At 44.1% G+C, this 17,441-nt stretch overlaps 1 protein-coding gene across 1 annotated transcript in view; it reads left to right on the top strand.

Annotated features, from left to right (window-relative positions):
- Positions 1-12,130: 12,130 nt before the first annotated feature.
- LOC123508171 (ubiquitin carboxyl-terminal hydrolase 24-like) overlaps positions 12,131-17,441 on the top strand; it is a 111,273-nt gene continuing 105,962 nt past the window's right edge. The window contains exons 1-2 of the mRNA XM_045261706.1: positions 12,131-12,595; positions 13,027-13,180. Of these exons, the coding sequence (XP_045117641.1) occupies positions 12,383-12,595; positions 13,027-13,180 (367 nt within the window). The 5' untranslated portion in view covers positions 12,131-12,382. The remainder of the gene's footprint in view (positions 12,596-13,026; positions 13,181-17,441) is intronic.

Here is a 17,441-nt window from a genome sequence, read left to right as displayed (position 1 = left end):
GAGGTAAGATTTTCTATGCTAAGCACCTGTGGGGGCGTCTCTCAAGATTCATGGATTCATAACGTGGTGAGAGAGAAATTTATAGAATTTGTATCCATACCCTTTCAGGCCATACCTCCACGTCCTCTAACTCTGTCTCACACTGATGCTCAGGCCCTGGATGATGCCTTGTGTTGGTTCCTTACTCACTCTGTAGTGGAGCCTTGTGTACCTGGGGCTCATGGTTTCTTTTCTAATGTTTTTTCCCATTATTAAGCCTACCGGGACAGCAAGGGTTATTTTAAATTTGAAGGACCTTAATGTTCATGTTCCTTATTTTCACTTTAAAATGGACACACTGAGAGATGTGTTACCGCTCATCTTCCCTAATTGCTTTTTTGTTACAGTGGATTTTAAGGATGCATATTTCTCCGTTTATGTTCAGCCTGAAGATAGGAAGTGGTTCCAGTTTCTGTGGAAGAGCCGCCCTTTTAGATTTACTTGTCTCCCTCAGGGGTTATCATCTGCTCCTCGCACTTTCACTAAGTTAAAGAAGCCTGTTCTTTCCCACCTACGATCCCTTGGAATAGTTGTTTCATGTTATTTAGATGACTGTCTTTTTATTGCCTCTTCTCCAGATATTTTGCGGGCTCAGGTAGGCTATGCCTTACATTTCTTGGATTCTCTGGGTCTCACTATTAATGTGCAGAAGTCAGTTTTGGAACCTACACAGACAGTTACTTTCCTTGACGTGGTTCTCGATTCGGTTACCATGTCTGTCACTTTGTCTGCCTGTAGAAAGGAGCGCATCAAAGAACAAGGCTTAGTCCTCAAAGGTGGTATAATTTTACTTGACTTGTCTTCTTTTATTGGTTTGGCGGTGGCTACTGGTCCTGCAGTGGAGTTAGCTCCTCTCCGTTACAGGTACCTGGAAATCCTACGTAACAGAGGTCTTTCTCAGTCTTGTGGAAATTATCATTCCCTTATTTTTTTGGATACTCATGCCTGGACTTTAGTAACTTGGTGGGTGACTAATGTTGATTCCCAGGTGAGGTCGATTCACCCTTCTTCCCCAGACTGTGAGCTGTTCACGGATGCCTGCCTGACTGGTTGGGGTGCTTCGATGGAGGCTGTTAAGACTGGAGGTTACTGGGCCCATGTGGAGCTAGATCACATTAATTCTTTGGAGTTGAAAGGTATTCTCTTGGGCTTGCATTCCCTATGTAAGGATCGGACTGGCTCTCATATCTGGCTCTGCTCCGACAATGCCACAGCTGTTGCCTGTATTAATCATTGTGGTAGCATGAGACCTACACTTCAGGCGCTTACTGAGCAGATTTTTGAATGGGCAGCGTCTCGGGATATTGCCTTGTCTGCAGCGCATGTGCAGGGTTTCTCCAATGTGACAGCTGACATGGAATCTAGAGTCAGTAAAAATGGATAGTGAATGGATGCTACAGCCAGGTCTTTTTAGGAAGCTTTGTCAGCGATTTTATACTCCTGAGAGATCTTTTTGCCACCCGCATTAATGCTCAATTACCTGCTTATGTCTCTTGGAAGCCTGACCCATCTGCTATGGACATTAATGCCTTCACCCTGGACTAGGGTGGTAAAAGTTTATATGCTTTTCCACCTTTCAGTGTGATCTCCAGGGCTCTGCGAAAACTGCAGGATGACTGTGCGACAGTTTTGATGATTCTCCCTCTATGGCCGATGCAAGTGTGGTTCCCGACGGCCCTTCAGTTATTGGTAGACGCACCAGTGTTGCTACCACGCTGTCCTCTTGTTCTCCCTCAGCAGCCAACTCTCACACACCCCCGAGCTCACAAGATGGTCTTGACAGCGATGCTGCTGTCCGGACAGCCTTCACACGTCGCGGCATTTCATCAGAAGTTGCCCCGTTTTTCCTCCAGTCATGGAGATCTAGCACTAAGGCATAATATAGGCTGCATATCAACTGGACGACTGATCCTTTTTCACCCCCTATAGGTGTCCTTTTAGATTATCTCTTCTCAGAATTTAACCAGGAACCAGGTACAGCACTGTGAACACCATCCGGTCTGCCATCTCTGCCATTGCTACGATTGCTGACCGACCTGCAGGCCAGCATCCTTTGGTTTTTCGGTTTATGAAGGCAGTTTTTCTACAGCGACCATCTTTTTCTCGTACACATGTGACTTGGAACCCTTAACTGGTTTTAGATTATATCTGTAGTCTTGGCTCCACTGAGGCTTTGTCAATCCTTCATTTATCCAGGAAATTGGTCATTCTTATGCTCTTGTTGTCAGGCCAGCGTGGCCAAACCTTACATTTGCTAGATATTCGCAACTTAAGTCTTTTTGAGTCTCAGGCTGTTTTTGGGATTGGGGATCTCCTGAAAGCTTCTCGTCCAGGGGCCCATCTCTCAGGGTTAGTATTTGAAGTATATCCACATGACAGTTGCTTGTGTGTTGTGCACACTATAAAACATTATCTTCATAGAACTAGGCCCATCCGAGGCGAGCTTACTGGCTTTTTCTTGACTACACGTCCTCCAGTACGGTTGGCTTCTCGGGACACTGCGTCATTGGGTGAGAGATGTGATGGGAGCAGCTGGCATTGACCTTACTGTTTTTTTCTCCCCATTCTACTAGGTCAGCATCGTCCAGCAAGGCAGCCCTAGTGTTGCCTTTGTCAATGATTATCTCCACTATTGGTTGGGCCAGGGTGTCTACATTTACATGCCAGTACCACAAGCCTCTCACTCAACATGGACAGTTTGCGAGGGCTGTTTTACCATAGGGAGTCTGGCTTACTCCCAGGCTTGGGTTACATATGGGGATCCTTGGGCTCCTTTTTTGGTTTAGGGATGAATGTCTTTACCTTTTATCGTGGGACTGTTCCACTATTCTAACTGATATGTTATTGGGTTTCTTTCCTTTCCCCTGTGGAACTTTGTGGTACTATTAAATACTGTGTTGTGATTTCAACATATGTTGTGTCTTACTGGTGTGTACCTTTTGTATTGCATATTGTTGGTATCTTCTGCCATATACTGTTGTGCCTCACTTGACTATAGTTCCTGTCTTATGTATTGTGTTTGTCTGTTACTTTTGTGCTTGGTCTGTTGTGACTTACTGTTGGGATTTTGAAATACAGTTTTCTGCTTTCCTATTGTTCTTATGTGTTTTGTTTTCCATAGTGCCAGTTTCTAGCCCTTTCTAATCTCCGAGTGTTCTTTGTAGGTTTGAGGAACCTCTCTAAAGCTCTCATTGGTACCGCCGTGACGTCAGTTAAATATCGTGACGTGAAATTGTAACATAAACGAGTACTTACCAAGTATGAAGTTTGATCGCAATTTCACGAACATTTAACGACGTCACAGTGGTATACTCGTACAATGTCCTCCCTCCCAGTCTTTTCTGGTCATGGAGCTCACTTCGGGGTCTCGGCCCCTGCAGTTCTTTGTGGCTGCTTCCTCAAACCTACTCTCGCAATGGACTGACGTCGGATAAGTAGCAGGTTATCTCATTGTATACCACCGTGACGTCGTTAAATGTTCGTGAAATTGCGATCAAAGTTCATACTTGGTAAGTACTCGTTTAATCTTACAATTAATGTAAACATCTGAGAGAGAGAGAGAGAGAGAGAGAGAGAGAGATTGATTGATTAATTGATACATTTATTGTTGAATGAATAAACAATTACAACAAAGAGCCTTGCCACCCACCCCCTGGGCAAAGACTTAAGGTTAAAGTATAAAAAATCTAATACTAGACATGTTACACAACAAGAATACAAGTATTTCAATAAATAAATACACATATTACACACCTTGTTGCCTAAACATCCTACAGTCTGGGGGCAAACTGAGGATATTCCCTGATTATATCCCTGAGAGTGGCTGAGTCTAAGAGATGGTCAATGAGGCTGTACAAGTCATAAGTCATGCTGACCTTGTGGCCTAAATTTAGCAATGAGAGGACATTCCATGATATAGTGACGCAGAGTGTGTCCCCTTGGTGCAGCACACAGCACACAGCACACACCAGAAGCACTGACTTCCCAAAAGTATTTGTAGCCTAATCTGAACCTCATTGCCACCCTGTCATGTGATGCAGTGTGTCTCCCGTAGGTGTAAGCACAGCTCTGGGAGACACGTGCATAGTGAAGACTAGTGCTACTGCCCCTATGGCAACAAAGCTCCAACTGATCACTAATGCTACTTTGTACAAAGTCCTTAATGCTACTCTTAACATAACCCAGAGTGTACTCAGTGCCAGGGTCCACTGTGTCATCTTGTAGGGCACACTGAGCAAGGTGGTCTGCTTTTTCATTTAACAGGATACCCACATGAGAGGGTATCCAGATGAAATGGACCGTGGCACCAGCACCTTCTAGGGCGTGGATGAGATCAAGACACTTATTAACTAGATCACAGTCCATGGGGAGGTGGATTGAAGGGCGTACAATGCAGCCTGACTGTCAATAAAGAAATATACATTCTTATGGAGAGGCGCCACAATGTGGAGCGCCTCCAGTACAGCATACAGTTCTGCTCTAGTGGAAGACATGGGTGCAGGGAGCCGCCTGGAAACCTCAGTGTCAGTGTAGAGACTGGCAGAGATGTAGTCACGGATGAACAGCCCACATCCAGACCTGCTGCCATTGACTGACCCATCACAATAAACATGAATAGCCTGAACGTGTGGGTACTTGGACAATTTAGTCATGAACATGTCTTGCAGCACATGAGGGAGCCAGTCCCTCTTGGGCTGATGCAGTGAGTGAATATCAACACTGACACGGTGAGGGTTCCAGGCGGGTTGCAGCGGTGACATAACAACGTTAATACAAGCCTCGGCTACACCTACACTTGTCAGTACTCCCAAGATCTTCCTGAGGTATGGTGTTGTAGGAGTGCGAGGATCATGATACAGGGGGTCAGTGATCCCTTTAGAGAGTCAGAGCCCGTGCATAGCATCCGACTAATTGTGCGACAAGTAATTTCCTGTACCCTACACATAATACTCGGCAGGTGCAGTTCAGCTCTGAGGACTTCAATCCGTGCAGTCCTGGGGCATCCCAAGATTATCCGCATGGCTTCATTCTGTACAAGCTCCAGGGGACGGAGTTGGGTGGCACTAAACTGTATTAAAACAGGGGCGGCATAATCAATAAGGGACCGTATGACAGATATATAGAACATTCTTAGGACTGGAATGCCAGCCCCAGGCCCCTGTTGGCTAGCAGCCGAAGTGGTGCTAGCCGTGGCAGACAGAGGTCTCGAACATAGTGGACGGCTTGAAGAGACTTCCTAAAGCTCATCTGAACACCCAGGTACTTGTGTATATGAACTCTAGGGATGGGAATGTTATTTACAGTGGGCAGCCGAGAGACCTTCCCTTTAGCTTGAAATTTTGTTTTACATTCATTAATCACTAGTCCCATTTGGACACACAACGCTGCCAGTTGTGACAAAGCAACCTGGAGAATCCTGGGTGTGGGGCATTGGAGGAGTATGTCATCAGCATAGATGAGGACCTGGGTGCCCTGCGGAAAGGAACAGCGCAATTTTGTCCATTAAAACATTGAAAAGCATTGGACTAAGGACTCCACCCTGTGGTGTTCCAAGCTCAAAAACTTCCTCAGAGGAGACTGCACCTTGAAACCAAACCTGTGCTGTTCTATTGTACAAATAGTCCCTGATCCATCCTAATAATCTACCTTTGACACCTTTGAGAATGAGTTCCTCCATAATAACATCTTTGTTGGCCCTGTCAAAGGCACCCTTGAGATCAACGAAAGCTCTGCAGGTAGCATCCTTATTTATAAGACACTCAACAAAACAATGACTTGTAGAGTGACCTTTTAGGAAGCCATGTACATTGCCAGAGAGTACATGGCCCACCTTGTATATAAGTCTGTTCAATATTACCCGTTCCATCATCTTACACAGACAGCTGGTGAGAGAAATAGGGCGAAAGGTGCCATCACCTTTGGGTATTGGGATGACGATGGCTGTTTTCCAAGAGCGGGAAGCTTGCCTGCAGTGAAAGACATGTTAAATAAATCCAAGATAGGGTTGTCTACCTTTACCTCCAGGAGAGCATTGAGGATATCATAGGTGATGCCATCCTTGCCAGGAGCTGTTGACTTGCCCAACTTGACTGCCGAGAGGAGTTCGTCATGCGTGATAGGCACACAGGTGTCGTCCAGCAGAGGAACACTGTGGCAAAGCAACTCCATCCTTCGTGGTCTTTGCTGATCAAGCGCCTCCTGGTGTTCCACAGGAAGGCCAGAGAAGGATGAGGCTTCCTTCCACTGCAAGACGAGTTCTCGTGCCCTGCCTGCAGGATCAGGGTCACACACCTGCCGTCTGGACTTGCCCCGGACGCTGTTGACATGGTGCCACACCTCCCGGAGGGACCGGTTCCTGCGCAGCTTGTCCAGGAAGGAGACCCAGTACTTCTTCCTTTCCTGCTGCCGCATATCCGTGAGGTGAGAGCCACGGTAACCATGGCTCTGTGACTCTGTCTGTCTGGGTTGAGCTGCCAACGTCTCTGGTAGGCAGCGAGCGTCTGTTGGCAGTTCAGAATGACAGGGTTGGTGGCGTAAGTCCAGCGGCGTGGAGCATGGGTCCTTGCTGGAACTCTTGGAGTCGCGATGAATCCCTCGATGGTGTGCAGGAGTCTGTCGTACAGTGCCTCTGCATCAGCAAAGGAGCCCTTCACGGCAGCGTACCACGCCACCACATGGACGACGAGGTCCGTCATCCTGGATGGTGGCACCGTCAAGCGCTTCCTGGGCACTGCCGGGGCGGACTGCACCGGGAGGGTCGTCTCCAGGGCGAAGTGGTCGCTCAGCAATGACCTGACAAGATAAGTTTGGGCAGTATATGTTGGCATATTGATGAGGGCTACATAATCAAGTCTGCCTCCTTGAACATGTGTGGGTGTGTGGTCCCCAGTAAGTACAGCTGTATCTGTGGTGTCAAGGAAAGCCTTCCAGCGCACACCATTGGCATTGGTGGTGAGGTGGCTTCCTAATTCCTTATGCCTGGCATTAAGGTCACCCATGATAACACTTTGCTCTTCAAGAACATATTCAGGAAAATTTGCAATATTTAAGCACCAGCATGAATGTACATGTTTACAAAGTAAATAATTTCACCCACAGTGTGCAAGCAAACAGTAATAAATTCAATACCCTCAGTGACCCCATTTCCATGAAGTTAACTGGAATCCCATGTTTAATGTAAGTGGCCATCCCCGACTACTGCCGTCACCACAACTGAGGGTGTGGGAGGCATAACCCCGCCGCTCAGGCACCCTTAGCCCTACCTCCTGTAAGGCAATAATGTCAGGCTTATGGAGAAGGACATCAGAGTGTAAGTCAGTGAAACGGGCATGTAGACCATTGACATTCCATGTTAGGGTGCGGAAAGTCTTACCGTTCATTGCGATGGTGTTGCATCTGTGTCTTCAGGCCGTCCACTTCCTGTGTCAGGCAAGACATCTGCTCCATCAGCATCTGCATGGCTGCCATCAGATGTCCCTGGTCTGGCTTGGGGCTGGCAGTCTTCAGATGTCCCTTGTCTGGCTTGGGGCTGGCAGTTTTCAGGTGTCCCTGGTCTGGCTCTGGACTGGCAGTCCGGGCTGGGATTGGGCTGAAGCACCGCTTCGTCTTTCGGCTGACCAATGTCCATTCACCTGCATTATCCTCCTCACAGTCTGCCACAGGTGACTTGCTCTCTGAAGCAGGGGGAGCAGGGGCCATCCCTGAGGGTCTTCGAGAGAGAGAGAGAGAGAGAGAGAGAGAGAGAGAGATATTAATTAATGTATACCATCTCGGCCTGTTTCCATCTCGAACCATCTATACCGACTCGGACCATTAGTTTGACCAAGTTGGACCAATTGTTTACCAACTCGGACCATTTGCTACGTTAAGAATCAGCATCTTGCAGGGGTGAAATATATATATAAAAAAAATTGTAGGATAGATGGGTGAACCGGCAGCTTGGGTGGGTGAACCAGCAGCTTCCATGGGTGAATCAGCATCTTGCAGGGGTGAACTAGTAGGATGGATGGGTGAACCGGCAGCTTGGATGGGTGAACCAGCAGCTTCCATGGGTGAATCAGCATCTTGCAGGGGTGAACTAGTAGGATGGATGGGTGAACCGGCAGCTTCCATGGGTGAATCAGCACCTTGCAGGGGTGAACTAGTAGGATAGATGGGTGAACCGGCAGCTTGGATGGGTGAACCAGCAGCTTCCATGGGTGAATCAGCATCTTGCAGGGGTGAACTATAGTCTGTTCACCTAATAGGCCCCCCACACACGAAGCGATTTTAGAAGCGCGACTTGAGAAGCGCAATTCTGGGTTGACCGTCAACCACACACACACAGGTACTCTTGTGTAGCGACAGCATACCCCCTCCCCCACCATACCCGCCATCCCCGCTACTGTAGCCACGTGGACTGCCCTCTCATTGGCCATAACACCCACCAATGACGCGGGAAGCTATTTCTATTTCATTTATTAATAATTCGGTATCAAAGCGGTCAGCAGATCCCTGGTCACTCATCTTGCTATGCGTGGTTGTGATGCACTCCTCCAAGACAGATGTTACCAGTTACGGTGTTACCCCGCACTCCCCCTCCCAGCTGCCCCGCGCTCGGACTCCACGTGGAGGAAAACTCTGCCTGATCGCTCATTGGCTCTAATCTCACCCCGACCAGCCAATGAGATGCAAGTAGTGATGAAATCGCGGGAAGCTGTCGCCTCGTATGTGGGCTTTCATAGTAACATAATGTAACTCGAGTCGCTCGGGAATCGCGCTTCACCAAGGGATATCTCGAGTCGCGCTTCCAACCCAGCGAGTCGCGACCACGTCTGAAGGCTCCAATACACTTGCATTACTTTGGAGTCGCGCTTCTCAAGTCGCGCTTCTAAAATCGCTTCGTGTGTGGGGGGCCTAAAGTGAACAGACTATAGTAGGATGGATGGGTGAACCGGCAGCTTGGATGGGTGACTCCGTAGGTTGGATGGGTAAATGTTTCCGGCAATCTATCTAGTGGTCATTCTTGACAGCTGTTCTGTACTGCATCCTTGTGACACCACTTCCACATGTCCTGTGCTGCCACCTCAGACACCCGTCACAAAGTAGAGCCTCCTGTTGTGGTATAAATGGATGTGTGTATGGATGTATCTATGTAAAGTGCACCTATTTCTCGATATATGCAACTTCAGACTATGTGTATTCGTGTATATGCATCTAAAACATTTGCACCAGTTCCTGATATATTCCTGAAAACTCCCCGATGTTATGCGACTCAACTCGGAAAATTTAAAGTTGGCGCGCGTAGTACATAGTTACGCTATACATGGTGCTTTTCAAGGTAAAGAGAAAGTAAGGTAGTTTAATGACTGAAACTAAGTTGAGAAAGCATCCCATATAATTCCTTAAGTATAACACTTCGATGTATGATGTAAAGTATTGCTGCATAAATGTATACATACTTCAAAGATTATTCCAGTAATATAAATAATATATAGGCTTACCTGTCGAGGTCTCACTGTATTCCCACACACCAAACACTGGTCAGACATGTCTGCTCTACAAAGATGACAGCCCTACTGATTGTAATCAAGTGTGATATACGTATAGTTTGTTTTCAATTTTAATAAAAAAAGTCAAGTATCAAAACTCTAGAATAGGTGTTTTCGTCTACTTCATCATCATCGAGTAGTTGATGGCCTGAACTCAGTTCGAGCAACTGATGGTCCGAGCTGGTTCTCGAAAATGGGCCGAAGTGGATATCAGGTGGTCCGAGTCGGTCATAGTGAATGGTCCGAGTTGGAAAAGGGCCGAGTTGGACGCACACCCTTATGTTATACATGCCCATGAGTGTATGCATGATACATAGATGCCATAAATTGGCATAGTAAACATAGATACTTTGGTAAACATTTTGACATTTGAATATTTACTAATGGGGTAATATGAACCCCATGAGAGGGGAAGAGTGGGTTTGTTGTGCTAATTGCAAAAGCTGAGGTCATGATGATTCTGAGGAAGAGGTTTTTGTGTGTAATTCATGCCATTAAGTTGTGCAAGGATAGATGATAATTAGGGCGTTTTTTTTTTTTTTTTTTTTTGTCAGTTTGTTCGTTTGATTTGTACCAATAAATCAGGCCCATGAGCAATGTGAAGGGTTATTTATGATGATGACGAGGAAGATTTCATTTTTTTTTTATCTGTGCTTTATGCCAATAAGGATTTGTTTCTTCATGCTCAGTTTGCGGGGTAAGATAGACTGGGGGTCCGTCTTACCCTATCATTTTATTTTTGGCCCAAGAAAAAATATTATTTTGTAAATTCTCGTGCTTCATTGTTTTTCTTTAAAAAAAAAAACGTGATCCGGGTGAGGACTTCGAAGGTAACATCCCAAAGCACCACCACAAAACCACAATCCCCCAATAATCATATCATTGTGGTTTCTAGACTCAATACTTTGTTAAGTGATCCGTCTTATCCACCTTCACCCTACATATCTTCATCTATACATGCACATTCACATATGTGTACATATGTGTAAAAATCTCTACATGATGAAATATCTGAGATCATGAACACCCATTAGCTGTTAAAATGTGTCCGCCATACACTTCACCGTCTTTACGGAGACTAAGGCCTCCTTATTCTTGACATTCTAAAAGAGTAATGATAAAATCTTTCAGTTACAGAAAACCGGGGACAGCAGTAGCCAGGGACAGGTCACTGAAATCGGGGACTGTCCCCGGAAACCGGGGACGTCTGGTCACCCTACCTTTTACAAAATAAAATAAGGGACACCACTACCGGGGACGTTCCGGGCGTGCGTTCCGGCGGCGGAAAAAAAAACTGTTGTTTTTAAAGGCCCCAACTCCTGAAAAATGCATAGAATACTTATACTACAAGTAATAAAACCAACAAAATTATTTCACATACCACGTTAGTCTTTGGAGTCACTCAGTAGTCAGTAAAGGAGTAGTCAAGAAAACAATTAATCATGTTCAGCGTCTCAGTGAGCACTGAGGGAGGCAGGCGGGCGTAACGACACTCGACAGGGAGTCAGGGACTCGGGTTCCGTGCAAGAGAGGCACAAGTTACAACAGGCAGAGAGGTGCAGTGGGCACACGGGAAAATACGGAACAAACCGCGTCCCGTATTGAGTCAATACGGGACGCAACATTTTATTCTCAGATATGGGACGATTCCGTATTTTACGGGACGGGTGACAACCCTAATACGTCCTGCTGTATTTTTTTTTCAATATTGCAGCTATTTCGGACCAACACAGGTATACATGACATATTTAGGAAACTATAATGTAATTTACATAAGATAAACCATCAGTTCTTCCTTAGTTTTCCTCTAGAAACGAAAAAAAAAAAGCGGCAATTTCCCATTGCTTAACACGGAAGAGGGCAATGTTTTGGGTGTAAGTTGTGATCGCAAGCTCCGCTTCATAATTAAGCTTCGCCCACTAGCTTCATTTGTTTTAGTACAGCGGGATAAACGCACGGATCGGCGTCTTCATCAATATAACCTCCTTGAGTGGTATCGATACCCTCTTTTCCTCACTGTCAACATAACTATAAGTATTGATTAACTTGTATTGAGTCGATCAGTAGCGTGACTACGCTTTTCCTTGTAACAACTTTTGTCACTGAAATTGTCACAGTTGTGGTCACATTACTCTCATTTATGGACACATAAAAGGCATTTGTTTCCTGAAGAAGTCGCAGCTGACAATTCTCATTAATTTTTCGAATCCAAAGCCAGTGTTCAGATACATGATTCGGCGAGCCGAAACGCGTCTAGTGCAACCGTTTAGCAGTAATGAATGATCTCGAATACAAAAAAAAAAAAAAGAAAATTCTAAAAAAATTATAGTCGAAGAGTTGATAGATAAAAAATATAGTAGCTACAAAATATTTTTGAAAACCTTAAGGTTACCTACTGTTTGCATTATTGTGCGTTAAATTGCGTAGTAACTTTCCTGTTATAAATGTGTTTTTTTTTTCTCGTATACGAAAATGTTAATTTTTAAAATAGTTTATCAAAGTTCAAAACATATAAAGAAGCACTGAAAACAATATATCATCTCCCTGATACCAACAGTGAGAGAGCCACGGCTGCACTCAGATGTAAACACTGGTTGGGGGGGCTGCAGGGAGGGCCCTTTGCCTCCTTCGTCCTTTTTTTTTCGTTTTATGAGGAATCGTGTGTCCCATAATAATATATTTCGTATCATAGAGGTGTTGTGTGTATATAGGTTGTGGCAGTGTAGGAAATGCTGCGGGTAGAGGACGAGTACACCTGTTGCTGAGAGTGGTTCCTCCGTCTAAGGAAAAGACGTGCACATGGTAACTTGAAGATGGAGCAGGAAGACGAGAATATCTCCCTTCTGCTCAACATGGGGTTCCCTGACGTGCGCGCCATTAAGAGGGCACTCAAGTTGAGTAATGGAGACGTGAACGAGGCGGTGACGTTCCTGACGGAGCAGCCTCTTTCCTCCTACAGCACCGTGGACGATCTCAGGGATGTTGAGATGGCCGACCCTGCTCTCCGGCCTCCCTCTTATGACGAGGTGGGTAGAGCTGCTTTCTATCCATTGGCGTCAGTGCCAGTATGTTAAGTTTACTTAATATGAAGATTTAATTTCTTGTTATGTATACTTATAGAGAATTCTGCTGTCTAGGATTTTTTTGTTAACTTTATTGCATTTTTTTTTTTCAAGAATAATGTAAGCAAAACTCACTTTCCTAATGTTTTAAGGTATGATAGTGTTATTCTAAAATGATACTAACTGTGTCAAATAAAGATGCACTGAAAATGTTATAATTGTGGCTCCAGAGTTTTCACATACCATGCATTTTGAGCTTCATCCTTTTATATGATAACTACTTTGGTAACATTTAAGGAGTGCAAAACTCATTTGAAAATACAACATTTCCACAGTAGTATTAGTTAGCTTCCCTTCATAATAAATGCTGATAATCTGTTATATGTTGACTGAAGGCTGGTGGAATAGATGGCAGCAGTATGGAGTTCCCAACCACCAACCTTTATGAGTTAGAGAGCCGCGTTTTCACTGATGCCTGGTCAATTCCTTATAAGAGGGATGAATCTCTCGGCAAGTGTCTGATATCAGCAGCTAGACTTGCTGAAGAAGGTAAGAATATGAACCATTGCATTATCTTAACAGAGATTGTATGATTCTTTAAAATAACATTACATCTGAATATTTTATTTAATTAGCCAATAGGATAGAACATTTTTACTTCAAATGTATTCAGAAAATTATCTTTTATTGTAGCAAGATAGTACCAACTGACATGTTGAGGAACATGTAACAAGAAATGATAGAATCGGCCAACAAAAGTAACACCAAAAATATGTTTAAGAAAGTAGGATACTAAGGAATCAATGAATAAAAGTGGAAACAAACAACTTGACAGTTAACCTGGTGTTGGTACAAGAAAAGGCTCACTAAATGCAAATGATTAAAACATGATTTGGTAAAGCGATCCACATTTTTTCCGTATTTAGTCATCAGAAATCTTATTTTTCTATTACTCATCATTATATATCAAGGAATAGGTAGAATGTAAAGAAAATCTTGATGACACCTATGTATATAAGTTCCATGACAAGCCAGTAGGATATATGATGACACTTACATAGCCATAATCTCATTGTTTTAGTTCCTGCTGAGTACAATCTTGTGTTCTGTTTTGGGTCTAGCTAAAGATTCTGTCCTTGAGATTTTGTTGCTCCTCCCACCATCCAAGTCTCCACCAATCATATAAATTAGCTATACCATGTCCCACCCTCTATGCAGAATGGGAGTCTCATTGGTATAGCTTACATCACAATTTCCCTCCATATGATCCATCCTTTGTCCTCCTTATCTCTCTATCCTTTTCCTTATTCTATATCCCTAAACTATGGAGGAGAGACAACAGAGGGGGATAAACTGTTTACCCCTCCTTGGTTCTTTCATTCTCTCACTCACTCACTCACTCACTCACTCACTCACTCACTCACTCACTCACTCACTCACTCACTCACTCACTCACTCACTCACTCACTCACTCTCTCTCTCTCTCTCTCTCTCTCTCTCTCTCTCTCTCTCTCTCTCTCTCTCTCTCTCTCTCTCTCTCTCTCTCTCTCTCTCTCTCTCTCTCTCTCTCTCTCTCTCTCTCTCTCTCTCTCTCACTCTCTCACTCACTCACCCACCCACCCACCCACCCACCCACCCCCACCCACCCACCCCCCTCTCTCTCTCTCTCTCTCTCTCTCTCTCTCTCTCTCTCTCTCTCTCTCTCTCTCTCTCTCTCTCTCTCTCTCTCTCTCTCTATTGGAATGGATGAAAAGTTATTTGACGGAGGAAAATGAAGATAATGGAAAGGGGTGAGAGTTCCCTATGGGCTGATGTAACAAGTGGAGTTCCACAAGGATCGGTGTTTGCACCTCTAATGTTCCTAATATATGTAAATGACCTACCAGATGGAGTGGAAGTTATATTAATCTGTTTGTGGACGATGCTAAGATGATGTGACAAGTGAAAATACCAGAGGACTGTCATAGGCTGCAATGGGACTTGGATCTCCTGCATGAATGGAGCATAAAGTGGATGATGGAGTTTAATGCTGACAAGTGTCATGTTCTGGAGATGGGAAGAAGTATTCACAGACCACATGCAAGATACAATTTGGGTGGGACTGATATTAAATGTACAGAGAGAAAAAGATCGAGGGGTTGTAATACAGGACAACCTGTCACCAGAGGGACATATAAACTAAATTGTGGGAGAAGGGTTGGCAATAGTAGCTAATATAAGAACAACTTTTGTTCACCTTAGTGAGTCTCTGGTAAAGAAAATCATAGAAGCGATTCTGAGGCCAAAACTAGAGTATGCCCAGGTAGTGTCGGCACCGCACCTAAAGAACCACACAAGGAAGCTAGAAAGGGTGCAAAGAGCTGCTACCAAGTTAGTACTGATCCTGCAAGATATGGATTACCAAGAGAGATTGCATGCCCTGCAGCTGCCAACCTTGGAAGAAAGAAGGAAGTGAGGAGATATGGTTCAGATGTTCAAATGCGTGAAGGGGATGGACAAGATTGACCGAGAGGATTTCCTCGAGCTAGACACGGAGAAGAGAATGAGAGGTGGTCATGAGTTGAAGCTGAGGTTGCCGGGATACACAACTGATATCGGGAAGTATAGCTTCCCAGCGAAAGCTGTTCGCGCTTGGAATGAACTATCTGGAGAGATAGTGAGAGCGAGTAATATTCATAGTTTCAAGGAAAAGTATGATGAGTGGATGAAAGCGAGCGGGACACCACAAGTTTAGCTCGCCTCCTGCAGCAAATTTATAGGTAAACTCTCTCTCTCTCTCTCTCTCTCTCTCTCTCTCTCTCTCTCTCTCTCTCTCTCTCTCTCTCTCTCTCTCTCTCTCTCTCTCTCTCTCTCTCTCTCTCTCTCTCTCTCTCTCTCTCTCTCTCTCTCTCTCTCTCTCTCTCTCTCTCTCTCTCTCTGTGTGTGTGTGTGTGTGTGTGTGTGTGTGTGTGTATTTACCTAGTTGTATTGTACAGGGTTCGAGTGGGGTTCATAGTATCCCGTCTCCATATCTCCATTTATCAAATTTTTCCTTAAAGTTATGCACATTATGTGCTGTAACAACTTTGTTATCCAATGCATTCCATTTTTCCACCGTTCTGTGTGGAAAACTGTATTTTCCAATATCCTTCACACACTGCCTCATCCTGATCTTCTTTTCATGTCCTCTTGTCCTTCCTTCTTCTTCTGTCGACAGCACCAGGTCTTCTTTGTCTATCTTTTCAATATCATTTACTATCTTATACATTGTTATTAAGTTCCCACGTTCTCTTCTATCTTGTAAGGTTGGTGGTCTCATTTCCTTCAGTCATTCATCATATGTGAGGTCCTTTAATTCTGGTACCATCTTTGTAGCAATCTTCTGTATCCTTTCCAATTTTCTTATATCCTTTTTAGAGCTCGGAGACCATACCACTGCTGCATATTCCAGCCTTGGGCGTATCATGCTTGTGATGATTTTTTTCATCATATCTTTATCCATGTAATGAAATGCCACTCTTATATTAGTCAACATTTTATATGATAGTCCAAATATCTTGCTCATGTGTTTTTTGGGGCTCAGATTTTCTTATATGATCACTTCCAGACCTTTTTCCTCTTTAGTCTTCATTATTTGTTCCTCTCCCATCAAATAGTACCATACTGATCTTCTCTTACTCTTTCCTAGTTCCAATATGTGACATTTCTTGGCATTAAACTCCAATTTCCACTTCCTGCTCCACTCATAGATCTTGTTTATATCTTCCTGCAACAGCAGGCAGTCCTCTCTGGTTTTGATAACTCTTAGCAGCTTTGCATAATCAGCAAATATAAATGTCGTTTACATAAATCTGAAACATAATGGGGGCTAACACTGACCCTTGTGACACTCCGCTAGTTACTTTACCCCAAGATGATTATGTATCTCTGATCACAGTTCTCATTTCCCTATCCTTCAAATAATCTCTTGTCCATTTGAGCAAAGTTCCTCGCAGTCCTCCTATGTTCTCTCATTTCCAAAGTAGTCTTCCATGAGAGACTTTATCAAAAGCCTTTTTAATATCCAGGTATACTGTGTCTACCCATCCATCTCTGTTTTTAAGTCCTGCAATAACTCTCAAGTAGGAGCTTAATAAATTTGATACACATGACCGCCCTGTCCTGAACCCAAATTGTTCGATATGACTTGCTCCTCTTCTAGAAATTTTACCCATTTTTCTTTGATAATTATTTCACATAATTTCCCCAAGACACTTGTAAGTGACACTGGTCTGTAGTTTAGTGGTTCAGTTGCCTTTTGTCCTTTAGATATCCATTCTAGTGGAACTTTCCCTTCATTTATTGAACTCGTTATTATTTCCCAAATTGGATCCAGTAGTTGCTCTTTACATTCTTTTAACACCCAGCCTGATACACCATCTGGCCCCATTGTTTTTCTGACTTCCAACTTATCCAATAATCTTCCAATATCCTCTTCATGCACTGCGATCTCCTGTAATCCTTGGCAATCCCATGTCCTATTAGGTTCTGTAAAATCATCTTCTGCACTGAATACTGTCTTGAAGTTCTCATTCATTATTTCACACATTTCCTTCTCTGTTTCTTATGTCTTCCCTTCTTTAATGATTTTTTTCAATTGTTTCCTTATTCTTTGTTTTGCTGTTTATAAACTTGTACAGTAAACCCTCGCACTTGGCGAATTAATTAGTCTGGCGAAACTACCGCCAGATGCGAATTTCGCCAAGTACGAGTTCTTTATATCATATAAATCGCCTAAAAAATGCCTCAATCAGTCTTTAGTCATTGCCAAAGTTGCTCTTTTGACCCCTTA

The sequence above is a fragment of the Portunus trituberculatus genome, chromosome 24, assembly GCF_017591435.1.
Source record: "Portunus trituberculatus isolate SZX2019 chromosome 24, ASM1759143v1, whole genome shotgun sequence".
NCBI classification, from domain to species: Eukaryota; Metazoa; Arthropoda; class Malacostraca; order Decapoda; family Portunidae; genus Portunus; species Portunus trituberculatus.
Note: the sequence above shows the minus strand (reverse complement) of the source record. Positions and strands in the feature narration are given on the sequence as shown.